Below are 13,111 nucleotides of genomic sequence, written 5' to 3' on the forward strand. Positions count from 1 at the left end.
TGTAAATGGAATTAACTGTAAAAGAAAGCCACAGCTTCAGCTTCACTTGCGTTTGAATGTGATTTTTTAGAAGACAGACATGTTAAAAGTCATTTTTTTGGAATAAGGACTAATGTAGTGAGGTACAGTTAAGGGTGATTTCCCATGATACTTCCCAATGTTTCTCCAAAAAATAAGTAACCTAAAACTTCAAAGTCAAATGCATAAACCCTAATCAATTATATAGCCAGTATCTTTTTCTATAAGAAGCTGATCCAACCTCTCACACCAATCAGGTGATTTGCAAAATTTCTCATCTGAATGTGGCTTTTTCATTTTTGGCCCACATATTTGGTTTTTTATTTTTTTATTCGGAGAAGCTGTATTGTGTATTTGAATTTCAGCCATTCCCTGACAAGTGATTACCGCCTTTTAATGTTTTAAACTAACTTGGGTGAAAGATTTTGAATAAAATGAGACAACAGCCTCTCCTTTCTGCTTAACAGAAATATTTATCCTGTGAAAGGTACAAATCTTGGGGTGTAGTGAATTATCTTAATCAATACTGAAAAATTATCAGAAATTCTCTGATGAACTCTTTGAAGACTATTAGAGGCAAAGACCACGCAGAACCACTCAGATAAAGAGTGCAGAGGCAGCTTTATGTCACTTTATGCCATGTTTACTCCTACATTACCTACCATTCTGAAATCACATAAAGCTGATAGAAATCTGCTCTAAATTTTGTCAATGACCAGGACTATCAGGCTCACACAGAAGCTACGGACCATCAGCTTGCAAGGGCATCCTGAGCTAAATCCTGTTTCCAAATCTGAGTGATCCCTTTGCTTCCCTTTCACTGGTTCTCTGCTAGTTAAGGATCTCTAAAAACAGGGATATGGACATAGCCATCATATGATCCCAGATATTTCAGCATGTTTACAATTCAACTATTTTTACAGAAAACAGAAACCAAGATTGCATAACACCTGCATGCGTAACCTGGACCTTCATAATACCATGCTCAGCAGCACATCGTTGGAAGCTAAACAGTCTTCACAGTAAAACACTGTATTACACAATGCCTGCTTTAAGAATCACAAAAGTAGTTCCTTTGATGGGTGGTCCAGAGGGTACGTCTCTCAAAATTTGCTCAATCGCCATATAATCATTTACCTTCTGTTTACAAACATTAATCCAGGGTCAAGGTAATAGCCTAGTGACACAGCACTTAAATTTATATAAAACCATGCCCTTTCAGCATTCATTTATAACTTCTTTTGTGGGCTACTCTGATTTAAAAGCAGACTACTGGTTTATCAGAGCACAGACAGAAGTGACCTAACACTACAAACAAAATGCAGCTTTTAGCTTCAGCTCTTTTTCTAACACTACTGCAGTGCTCTACTGCCCAAAATGAAACAAGTATTACCCCTGCAGACTGTGATACTGTTGAAATAGAGGCAGCAGTGGCCCTGGATTTGGTCAACAGACATCGCAGAGATGGCTACGTTTTTGGTTTATTGCGTGTTGTTGGCGCACATGAGCAACATATAGTAAGTACCAATTTAAAGGCTGATTTACACAACACAGATTTTAAAATAATGAGCCAGATTGTTAAAAGTTTATGCCTTACTGCCTTTAACAGAGCAATGCTGATGTAATTCAATGACCCAGCTCTGATTTACACTATCTCAGTATTAACTTGTGCATGATTTATTGTATGTAAGCCTGACTCCACAGGATGCTGAATGTCCTCCGTTCTTATGGAGGACAGGACATCAGCAGAAGAAATGTTCTGAACAGCTTTATACAATACCTGAAATTAATCTGTCAGATCTGTTTTCAGGTCTCAGGTGTTATGTTCCCACTTTACATTCAGAGAGTTCTTTAATCTGAGAGTATCTAACATTAATCAGATCAATGTATCCTGCAAGATAGGTTTTTTGTTATTACCTTAACTTTGGATACAGTTGGCTAACTGAAAGGAAGGGAGAAAGGTCCATAATGGAGTTGCGTGAATCCATTAACTAATCCATTCCAAATGTTAAATAAGATTCATTTTTCTGCAGAAAAATGCAAGACCTAAGTATTAATTTCAGACTGTTTCTGTGGGCCACTGATAAATCCTAACAGCACATCCTGCTATCCTGGCGGCCAAATTCAAATTCTGATTCCTCATCCTATGCACTCCGGTGGCAGAATATACTAGAAGCACCGCAGAGCTAAGGCTCCTGACTTTGTAGGGGTTATTACAGTTTTGTTGTGTCACTCCCTGAATAAACTGGGCAGGAAACAAATCTCTGAGAGAGTATCTGCTCATTTATCTCATTTGGAATGGATGTATCTATAGAATGGGCTGTCTGGAGTAGGGGTTGCAAATAAACTAATACATGCAATGCAAAAATTAGTAGGGAATGGCAATTTTTCAACATTGGCATTTTCCCTAGATGATGCATGCCAGATTGACAGCAGACTCTTCTCACAGACTCACAAAAAAATGACAGGAGGCAACAGTCATAAGTTGCAGGAAGGGAAATTCGGACTAGAGACACGGGAAAAAAAAGAGAGTGACAGTCACAAAGTACTGGGAACTGCCTAGAGGGGATGTGAAACAGCCGTCTTTGGAGATATATACAACTCAGATGGACGAGGCCCGGAGCAACTTGATCTAGCTTTGAAGTTAGCTTTGCCTTGAGCAGGTGGCTGGACAAGACGACCTCCAAAGGTCTCTCTCGCCTAAATCATTCTATGAATCTATGCTTGTCAGCTCAGTAAAACCTTAATAAGGAACTGGGGAAGCTACATTAAAGATTAAGCATATCTACTTGTAAGAAACTTTCTTTCAGACCAGGATTCTTGTATTCAAATGTTTTGTTCACCTGTACTTCTCTTCCAGGGATATTCATCAATCCTTTACTTAACTTTGGATGTGCTGGAAACCAAATGCTCAGTATTATCTGGAAGACGTTGGGAGGCTTGTGAATACAGCGATACATATTCCCTGGCAAGTAATAGTATCCAGGCAGAACTATATGTCAATAATGCATTAGCACAGACTTGATCTTCATCTGAACGGCCAAGAAATTCATGTGGCACAAAATCTCTAAGTAGAGGTCAGGGTTTAAAATGCATCATTGTATAATAAAATCTACTGGATCCTTAAGTTGTTAAACAAGCAAAAGGTTTGGAAAAGGGTCGACTGGTCTTGTCAAACAAGACAAGACAACTTCATTTTAACTAGTTCTGTCAAAGGAGCTATATTCCATATTCCACTACTGGTAATAGAACTGATGTTTTAAGAATAATTTGCTGATAACTAAAAGGGCACTAGAAATGATTTTTTAAACTCATGTTCCTATTATATTAGACAGAAATGCCAGGGTTATATTTTGTCAGTTTTTTGTTAAGGAATTTGTGATATGACAGTATAAAATATTAATAGTGTCAGTAGACATAGGATATGTAGTAATACTTGTCCTTTATTTTGCATTGCAATGGTGTGCTCTGGGATGAGAATTACCTGTCCAAAATGCTATTTAAATAGAGAGTGGTGAAACTACCACACAGAACAAAGCATGAAGGCCACATAGCAGAGAAGATGTTTTCTCTTTTTATTAAGATGGGGAGGAGGAACGGAAGAAGGAACTTTTTCACAATGTTTAATGTAATCTTTGAGTATTTATGGCCTCCTACCTTCCCTTGCTAGCTAATGTTATCTTACTATAAATAAGTATTAGAATGACTGAGAAGGCTGTTTTAGTTTTCCATGGTCTATTCAGTAATAAAACTGACAATTAAAACAAAGGCTCTTGTAGAAGGAGATCCCATTTTATCTGAAATAGAAATTTTGGGTGGTACCAGATCAAACATTCCATTAATGATCACATCTGTTATCCTTAGAAATACTGCACATAAAAAGGAGGTATAATTTCTATGATCAGTAACATCCAATCAAAACTAGTGAAAAACAGCTCATAGCCACATATTCTTTTTCCCTCTCAGGTCTTTGGGCAATGTAAGATTATCACATATACAAGCCAGCTGCTGAAAAAAAAACATCAACTCTATGGATTTAATTGTACAGTAAGTCCAGGTAAGAGAACCACTGTTGTAATCTACTGCATACCTCACACCAGCCCTAGCGCTGAAGTACAACTTTGTGTGCTCTTAGTAGATGGTAACTGTAACAGATTCATTCATATGTTTGCAATTTATATTTTATATAATTAAAATGAAATATTAAGAATGAATAATAGAATTAAAGGTTATCTTACTCTCCAAAAGCAAACTGCATTGATGTCAAATCATATCACCACTCCAGTCCACCAAAACATAACAATGAATATGAGAAAAAAGGTAAACTTGGAAAGAAAGCCTATTTGGGCCAGTAGAATTCTAAGACAGAGCAGAAAGATTTATACATTATATATTATATACAGTATGTGCATACAGCATGTGTACATATATACTGTATACAGCATATACATTTTCATAGCTGCCTTTTCTTCACATGACTGGACAAACTCATATTTTCAGAGTGAATGACAGGTATTTCACTTCTAAGGAAACTCTTGACATTTCAGTTTCTCATTATGAGTTCACATTAAAGATACCTGTGCAGAGTTCTACTCATACAGGTATTCATATCCATTCCAGTATTAGTAACTTCTCTGTTTTCATAGTTCCTCCAGATTTACTAGAGTGCAACGACTGTCCTATAAAAGTTGAAGTCTTAGAAGTCACTGTGCAACACAAAGATATTGCTGCAAAGGCCTTGGAAAAATACAATAGTGAAGGTAACCACACAAACTACTTCAACGTGGACAAAGTTGAAAAAATTTTACAGATGGTAAGTGACATTTGGCCCTATAACTGTTTATAAAGGACAAAATTTTGTAAGTAGCTCCACAACTATGGGCCCAGAACTCAAACCCTTCTAGAATCAAAACTAGTGCTTGCAGCCTCTCAGCATAAATCATCTGCTTAAAGTTTATGGTTCTGCTTCTGCAAAAACTTACTTTGCAAAACATTAATTTAAACATGTGAAAGCCAAGGGATTTCTCATCTGCTTGAAACTATAGCAGTCAAAATGTCAGAGCCTTTTTTGTAGTCGTATTTTTATGTTGTACGCATATTTATCCAACATATCATAACATACAAGAGTTTATTTACTACTGATCGGAGTCCTTCAAGATGTATAGTCCATGTATATGATCACAGTCATACACTCTCTGTCAGCTGAAGCCAGATAATTTTTTACTTTGGAATATTTGGGTACAACATGAAGTGGAACATGCTCAGTATTATTTTGACTCTCTCTCAACTGCAGTGCAAAGCAACATTCCTAGGGCTCTGAAGGACAGGAAATCAATCTATCTGTGCTGTACTTCTTGAAGAACTACCGGCTCTGGTAAATAACTCCTCTTCCACCTTTCAGTGATGTCGACACGAAGACTTATCCTACGGGTGATTTGAAGCAGTAACTCTCACACGACCAAAATTTCTTGCTGATAGATTTTGGAGACCTTCTGTCAGCACACGTGTCAGTTCAGGACACCTCTGTAATGAGGTCCCATGGCTTCTGCCATAACACATGCGGTTCTGGGAAACTATCGACATGACACCAGCTCAACCCCACCTTCCTGCAGCTCACAATACTATTCAGAAAGTTGACAGCGTTCTAGACTGTAGCTCCACCCAGGATATATCCCCATTTTCATTCAGCCCATGGCTGTTCTCAGATTGCTGGGATTCATAGATTTCTTCCTAGGCCACATTTTTTGCAAATGGAATCTTCGTACTTCTCCAGCTTTAGCTACATTGAGAATTAAGATTGTACCATTAGATTTCAATGGATTGCATAACACTTGGAAACTATGACTTCCAACATAAAAGTGTACAACCAAGTATGTGCACCCACTTCTAACCCATGTAGTTAAATCAGCGAAACTTGTGTGCGCATATATGCCCTTAGCTGTGGGCGCTTTCAGTACTGACATGAAATAAACTGCTGTTAACAGTTGAAAATTAAAATGGAACACCCCTCTTTGGATTCTAATAGGATCATAAAGGCCTTCTCCCCAGTCATATGGAGTAATGCCCTCTTTATGAGTAATGCCACTGACAAAAGAGAAAGCAACAGCCTCAAAGAAACTGGCAGAATCTTATCCTAAATTAACATCAGCACTTCCGTAGTACTATGCTCCCACCACTGGAATGGAATGGTTCCCATTCAGTAGATCCCTCTGCTTTCACAGGAGCAGCAATTCAACTTAAGGCAAAGACTCTACACACCCTACTTCCTAAAAACACAGGCCGTAACAGTCACAGGTTTTATAACATACAACAAACTAGACAAAGATGTAAAGCAACCATTCCCAGAACTGATAAAGGAGTGAGGCAAGTACGGCATAAATTACCGAATCCATTTTCCTTATTTGCTATGTGTTCATACATGTGTATGAACATTTAAAAAGCACAGGTAATGAATGGATGAGGTAGACAGGATTTTGATAACAGCATGAAATATTATTGCTTTCAAAATTACAGGAGTTTTTCTTTAAATACACCTAGCAATCACTGCTTGTTTGACCTCTTTATTTCAGACTGGCTCCAGTGAAGGTCACATTTTAGAATTCTCCATAAAAGAGACCAACTGTTCCAAATCTGCACAACATACAGATATGCAATTGGAATGTGATTTTCTAGATGACTGGCACGCTGTAAGTAAAGTCTTAGAGTGAGAACTGGTACAACGGGTGGCACCAGAAAGATCTTCCCACGATATTTCCAAGTGCTTCTTATAAAGCATGTATCCAAACTCAAAATTTAAAATCCAGCATGTCCAAGACCAGATCCTAATTTCACAGCTGCTCCTTTGTCTTCTGTAAGGAGCCAATCTGAACTCTCAAATCTAAATGTAATTGGATTCTGGGATATTCCAGATCTAGATTTGAATTCTTTGTATCTTGCTTTCACATTCAAACTGTGACCATTCCCTAGTAAATTAATAGCGCTACTTTTACAAAAACTTTTACACTGATTTGACTTATAGATCTTTAATGAAATATGTGTATTATCTCATCCCCATGAGTCCAGGGATTCTTTTTTCTTTTTTTTTTTCCTCTGCTGCAGGGAAATGGAGGGTTCAATGATTCAGGCTTGTCTACAGATTATTATCAAAGTACTCTCCTCATCCCACCTCTTCCTAATAATAGTCTACACGATAGAAACTACTAGGCAGAGTCACCAAAGCAAAATAAATTGTTCCCAGAAACAAAATAGAAGGAATGGGGAAAAAAAAGAAAAAAAACTGTAGAACTATCATTTTATCCACAATCATTTTCCTTCTCTGGCTCTATATACTCCAGAAGATTGGAAAAAGTTGTTAATGGGTTAGTAGCAGAGCCAAAAGTTCATTAGAATGAAGCACAAGCCAGGTAACCAGAGGTTTTGATTTTTGTTCTCATTGCTGTCCCTGCTGCTACATGCATAACATGCTGTTACATTTGTAACCAGTTTTCACAATAGGCTACTAATTGCCCAAATATATATCAAGATAAAGCTCCTGCTGCAGAGAACTTACATAGAACTGATTAGCTCTGAGTTCTGTAATCCCATATATGAATAAGGAGGTGACAGGCTTCACACTCCCTATTTCATAACAGGATTGTGCTTCCGAAACAGGAGAGCACACTCCATGGGGTCACTATTCCACATACAAAAGTAAGAGCACGGAGAGCAAGCAGAGAGCAGTTCCACCCACAAAGACTGGACAGTAGGCCAAAGTCACTGCAGACAGGATGCTAAGAAAAGTAATGCTAAAAGGTTGCAGTAAATTACTTCTCAAAAAAGAAATGTGGAAAAAAGCTCTGTCTTGAGCTTCTCGTCAAATGGCATAGCTACACAGTGTCTGTCATCAAGGACTTTGAGCAAAATTTCAGAATAGCCCAATCTAAACAGATGTTTAACAACCAAAGACAGAAGAAAGAGAATGAATCCTCCATGGGGTTCTTTTTTTTTTTTGGAGGCATTGATAGCTGACCAATTTCTTGTGAACATCCAAACAGAAATAAGACGCAGAATAATAGCCCTCTAGATACACATGAGGAAGTCATCTTCACAGTCAGTAACACCCAGAAATAGCATATATCTTAATCACTAGTTAGAGGGCAAGTATCACTGGTCAGAAAGCTCAGAATCTAGCTAGGTTATGCAAACATACTTAGGTACCATATGAACTAGCCTAACTTTTAAAATGCTGAACTTTCAGCAGCTTTTATAACCCCATCATAAGAATCCAAATGTGCATTGTTTTTTCCTTTTGTTTTGCTTAGCAAGTGGGATTCTGCCATGCAACAATTAGTGCTTCAGAAGAATCTAATGGAACTGATATAAACTGTGAACTCTACCATCCCTGGGTATGTAATCAATTACAGAAAAGTCTCTGCCTATATTCTAACCCAAGCTACTGCAACCTTTAATGCACTCAGCCCAGCCTGACAAAAGATGGCAAAAGTTGCTTATGCCTCTTTGTTACTGCCTGGGTAAGATGCAGCAGATGAGGACAGACTGCCGTTGACTATTAGATCAATCAAAGAGGATGAATGAGAACTGAGCTGTCCCTGCTGCTCCCTTGAAGGGTGTCTTCCCTCTACCCATCCGCACTACTTAGTTAAAGTGAGTAGAGATTAGCAAATAAGTTCAAAAATAATTTTAGAAAGCAAGAGGAGATGAGATATTGACAGACAAAAGCAGAGACGGAGGACAACCGTGCGAGTTTCCCATCCTTAGGAAACCAGATTTGAAAGTTTAATCCTTGACCTAAGAATAAGTGAAATGCATGTGCATGAAATGCTCACATTTTGAACTCTAAAGATGAACATGCTCATTCTGTTTTCCCACCTGGCAAAGTGAACACCATCTCTCACATCTATTACCTCCATTTCCATAAAGAGATACTGTCCCATATCTGCCCCTGTGAATGCTGCGAGTTACCTGAAGAAGTGGACAGATGAGCTATAATGTACCAACGCTTTTCAGCTAGTTTCAGGAAGCAGCTAGGGAATCCATGCCAAAAAAGCTCTATCAACCAAAGATGAATTTATCATAAAACCTTAATAAATATTTATATATTCCCAGCCAAAAATAAGCAGAAATAAGACAGAAGTAAGAAGGAAAAGGAAAGAATTGACTGGGCCACTTTACACAATCTATTATATATTATATACAATATTGTATATTGTAATATATACAATATATTATATTATATATACTTTGTTAAGCCTCTTTATATTGCTGAATTGGTATAAAGGTCTCTGGATGTAAAAAAAATCAGGCTCTGAATAAACATTTTGATAATGAGCTGTACCATTGCTAACATTATCAACATTAGAGCTAGAAGACATATCTGCAAGGAAAATTAAGGTTTCCTTTATCATATTTGGTATTCCAATTTACATTACTACAGCTACAGCATTGTTTGCTGTGTTTCAGTCCATCACAAATTCTGGCCAATTGGTTATTTCACTTTGTTATTGTTTATTATTTCCAGATGCTTTTCAGTAAATTGGCATTACACCACCTACTCCTCTTCTATCCTGAAAACCATACAGTTCCTTTTCCTTAAAAATCATTGAAACTATACATGTGAACCTACATAACTCTCACCTCTCTCTCTCACTACCTTCTTCTGTTATAGTAACATCTCTCTCACTACTTCTTTCCCTGGTGTTTCTATAAACAGCAGCGTCACTATGGACAAAAATGCAGATATCCACCTCTACATCAGCCACACAGGCATCCCCATCCCCATCATCGTTTTGGTCACAGGTATCATCACAAGCATAGCTCTCCACCTCCTCCTCGCTTCATACCTGAAGACTCTGAGCATCACCACGATTTCAATGAAGAACACCAAGGCAGCCACGAAGGACCTCCTCCTCCCCCCCATCAAGGTGGGGAACATCACCACCATCATCCGCCACACCATCTCCATCTTCCTCCTACCCAAGAGGAAGCACATCACCTCCCTCCCCCTCGTCCCGATGATGAACCACACATTCCTCCTCCTCCCCAAGAGGAACAACATCACCCCCCTCTTCCTCCCCACCATCGACCACATTGTTCTCATCCTGCTCTCCACCATCATGGACCACATCCTCATCCTCCTCCTCCCCACCATGGACCACACTGCCCTCCTCCTCCCCACCATCATGGACCACATCCTCATCCTCCTCCTCCCCACCATGGACCACACTGCCCTCCTCCTCCCCACCATCATGGACCACATTACCCCCATAGACCACACTGCCCTCCTCCACCCCACCATGGACCACACTGCCCTCCTCCTCTTCCTCCCCACCATCATGGACCACATCCTCATCCTCCTCCTCCCCACCATGGACCACACTGCCCTCCTCCTCCCCACCATCATGGACCACCTTACCCCCCTCCTCCTCCTCCAGGACACCCTCCTTATCCTCATCATCACTATTACAAACGTCACTGCAACAAGACAAGCCCACCAGGAAAGCACTTCCCATCCCAAATAATAGGAGCTGTCTATCGCATTCCAGTTCTAAATCGGCAGGACTCTCTCACACTTCCCACTGCGAACTTTCTTGAGTTCCTATCCCAAAGTGGCCATCACTTCTCCAGCACTGGTGAGGGTACTCCCTTTACTAGTTCAAATCTAGAGAAGACATCAGGAAATCATCATTTTCCCTATCATCCTTCTCAATCAAAATCATGCCCAGGAAAACCCAGACTTCATCTGCCCCAAATTTTGCCTTTATTTCCACATAGATCCATGGCAGAAACTTCTCCTAAATGACCTTGAAGGAAGGTGTTTTTGGCTTGAGAGTTGGAGGACAGATGACAGTTGTACAATGAACAAAAACAGCATGCAGTGGAGGGGGAAAAGTGTGCAATTTCTAGGGAGTGAGAAGCACTGAATATAATCACAATTAAGACAAGTATTCGAACCTGCCTCCTGATTCCAGCTATCTCAGTCTCCACTGTAACTGAAAGGATCAAAATTCTGAGACCCTTAACTCATGTGAACGGGTGCAAATCTCCCTTGTAAACAATGCACCTCTAGTTCTAACAAAAAGGAAAATTCTCCAATAATGAAAACCACCATCTAGTATCTTCCATTTTCTCATAGCTTCTAAGATATTTCTCTGTACATATTTACTATATTGTTTGTAATAATCCACTCATTCCAAGTTCACAGCAATAAAGGTCAACATGCATTCTCCTACAGGTATCATTCTTGGCCAACAGGTAAAAATTGCTTCCAGATTAGACCTCCTCATTAAACCACATGCATTGCAGAGTATCCCATAAAGAATAAGCGAGACAGGATTTTGCATGATTAGATCTCAGTCCATCTAAAACTGCAATAAATGAAAATTCTGACCACAAGGTAGAAAGACGTCTATATATAACAACCTAGAGAAAATGTGACCACCTTCCACAAAAAATGGTCCAAGTTCCTCTGCTCCTATGATCTGCATTTCTGAATTTCTGCAAGTACTGAATAGCAAGAAAATGGAACTTCCCCCTACTCATTTTATCTCTGGACAAAGACTCTTCAGCTGGCACGGAAGCACAGTGGAAGGACATCATGCTGGAGGCATGCCTTTCTGTTACCTACACTGTCCCCTATCCGTGGATAAGTCAGCGCTATATTTGCACTGTTATAAAGATTCAAAGAAAATAAAAATACGTAAATATTTGTTTTTTCTCGACACAGTTACCATATTTGTGTCCTTTTTTGTTATTTTGGATGTTTAGCTGCACAGTGAGCGCCCATGAGGCATACTCTAGCACAAACGGACTAATGATGGTTGGGTTACCAGGTTATCTAGAAAGCTCTGACCAGAATTAATGACTGGAAACATAACATTAGGGGGTGACCTGCATAGGAACTTCCATTGCTACAACTGCTGGTGGAGCTATACCAGTGCATTCAGGGACAGCACATTTCAAATACCTCATAATTGTTTTCAGGGAGGGAAAAGCAGAGACCTGTAATAACTGTTTCAGGTAAGTGTTTATCACTGAACTTTCCTCAGTGGAAATTGAGTTGGGGAGGGGAAGAGGAAGCAGGAAGAAGGAATCCTGTTGTTTCTTTTCACTGTAGCCCCTATCAAGATAAGGACTGTTCAGACAGAGCTGGGATCCCAGTCAGTTCAGATCAGCTATCTCATAGGCAGGAACACGGGATTGATCAAACAATTAGTTATTTGGTCTCCAAAGCAGTTTTTTAATAGCATAAAGTAAAATAAGGTGTGAAGGCTGCACTGGAAAAAAAAAGAAATAAAATGGGAACAGCATTTTGTGTAACTGAGTGAAGGTTATCTAATTTTTTAAAAGGGTATGCATGAACAACTATTTCTGGCACTGCTTAACCACAAAGTCTTCACAGACTATTTTTTAAACAGAGTAGCATTTTTGTCCTGTAATTAAATATAAGAATTTAACCAAAACTTCTAGTGAGACACAGCTGGAACACTAGAGCTGAGGCATTTCCAGTGGATTCAAAATAAAATTACCTGGTGCTCAACACTGCAGACAGGTGCTAGATGTTACCAAGCAGTTCTAATTCTGGCTCTGCCAGACATAGGTAACATTGACATTAGTTACTCCCTTCTAGAGGTACTAGAGTACCTCTAGTACCTCCCTTCTAGAGGTACTAGAGTACCTCTCTTTCCTCGTCTATATTATGAAAGCAAAACATTATGAAGATGGACTAACTCATGGTCCAGTCTCCAGACAAGGACAGACACTTCCAGTCACAGGGTGAAGCACAAGGATTATCAAGTGCTATTGAAGAGTTATGTGACACTCAATGATACACACCCGTGCAAAAATATTTTTCAAACATGTTCTGACTTTCCAGAACTCTTGCAATCTGAACACTAAACAGATCTATAAAATTTACAGTGCTGCTGTCCAGAACCAGAACTTCATTACCACGGTGACCTTCTTGGGTGTTTTATTTAAGATTTCTAAAATTTATTCTGAGTAGCAGTTTTGATGTTAAAAAAACAAACAAAAAAAAAAGCAGAAGCCAGAGAGCTACAAACGCTCTCCCTCTTTCCTCAAGGGCCCTGCTGCTGAG

At 39.2% G+C, this 13,111-nt stretch overlaps 1 protein-coding gene across 1 annotated transcript; it reads left to right on the forward strand.

Moving 5' to 3' along the window:
- Positions 1-1,178: 1,178 nt before the first annotated feature.
- Positions 1,179-11,242, forward strand: HRG (histidine rich glycoprotein). Its single transcript, XM_009677274.2, has 7 exons — positions 1,179-1,535; positions 2,879-2,986; positions 3,985-4,075; positions 4,665-4,831; positions 6,588-6,704; positions 8,319-8,402; positions 9,728-11,242. The coding sequence occupies exons 1-7, from the start codon at positions 1,338-1,340 to the stop codon at positions 10,814-10,816; spliced, it is 1,854 nt and encodes a 617-aa protein (XP_009675569.1). The 5' UTR covers positions 1,179-1,337; the 3' UTR covers positions 10,817-11,242.
- Positions 11,243-13,111: the final 1,869 nt, after the last annotated feature.

This window comes from Struthio camelus, chromosome 9, assembly GCF_040807025.1.
Source record: "Struthio camelus isolate bStrCam1 chromosome 9, bStrCam1.hap1, whole genome shotgun sequence".
Classification (NCBI taxonomy): Eukaryota; Metazoa; Chordata; class Aves; order Struthioniformes; family Struthionidae; genus Struthio; species Struthio camelus.

Coding starts and splice junctions, on each gene's coding strand:
- HRG (XM_009677274.2), top strand. CDS start 1,338: ATGCAGCTTTTAGCTTCAGCTCTTTTTCTAACACTACTGCAGTGCTCT. Junction 2,987..3,984: donor ACAGCGATACATATTCCCTG/GCAAGTAATAGT, acceptor TTTCCCTCTCAG/GTCTTTGGGCAATGTAAGAT. Junction 6,705..8,318: donor TTCTAGATGACTGGCACGCT/GTAAGTAAAGTC, acceptor TGTTTTGCTTAG/CAAGTGGGATTCTGCCATGC.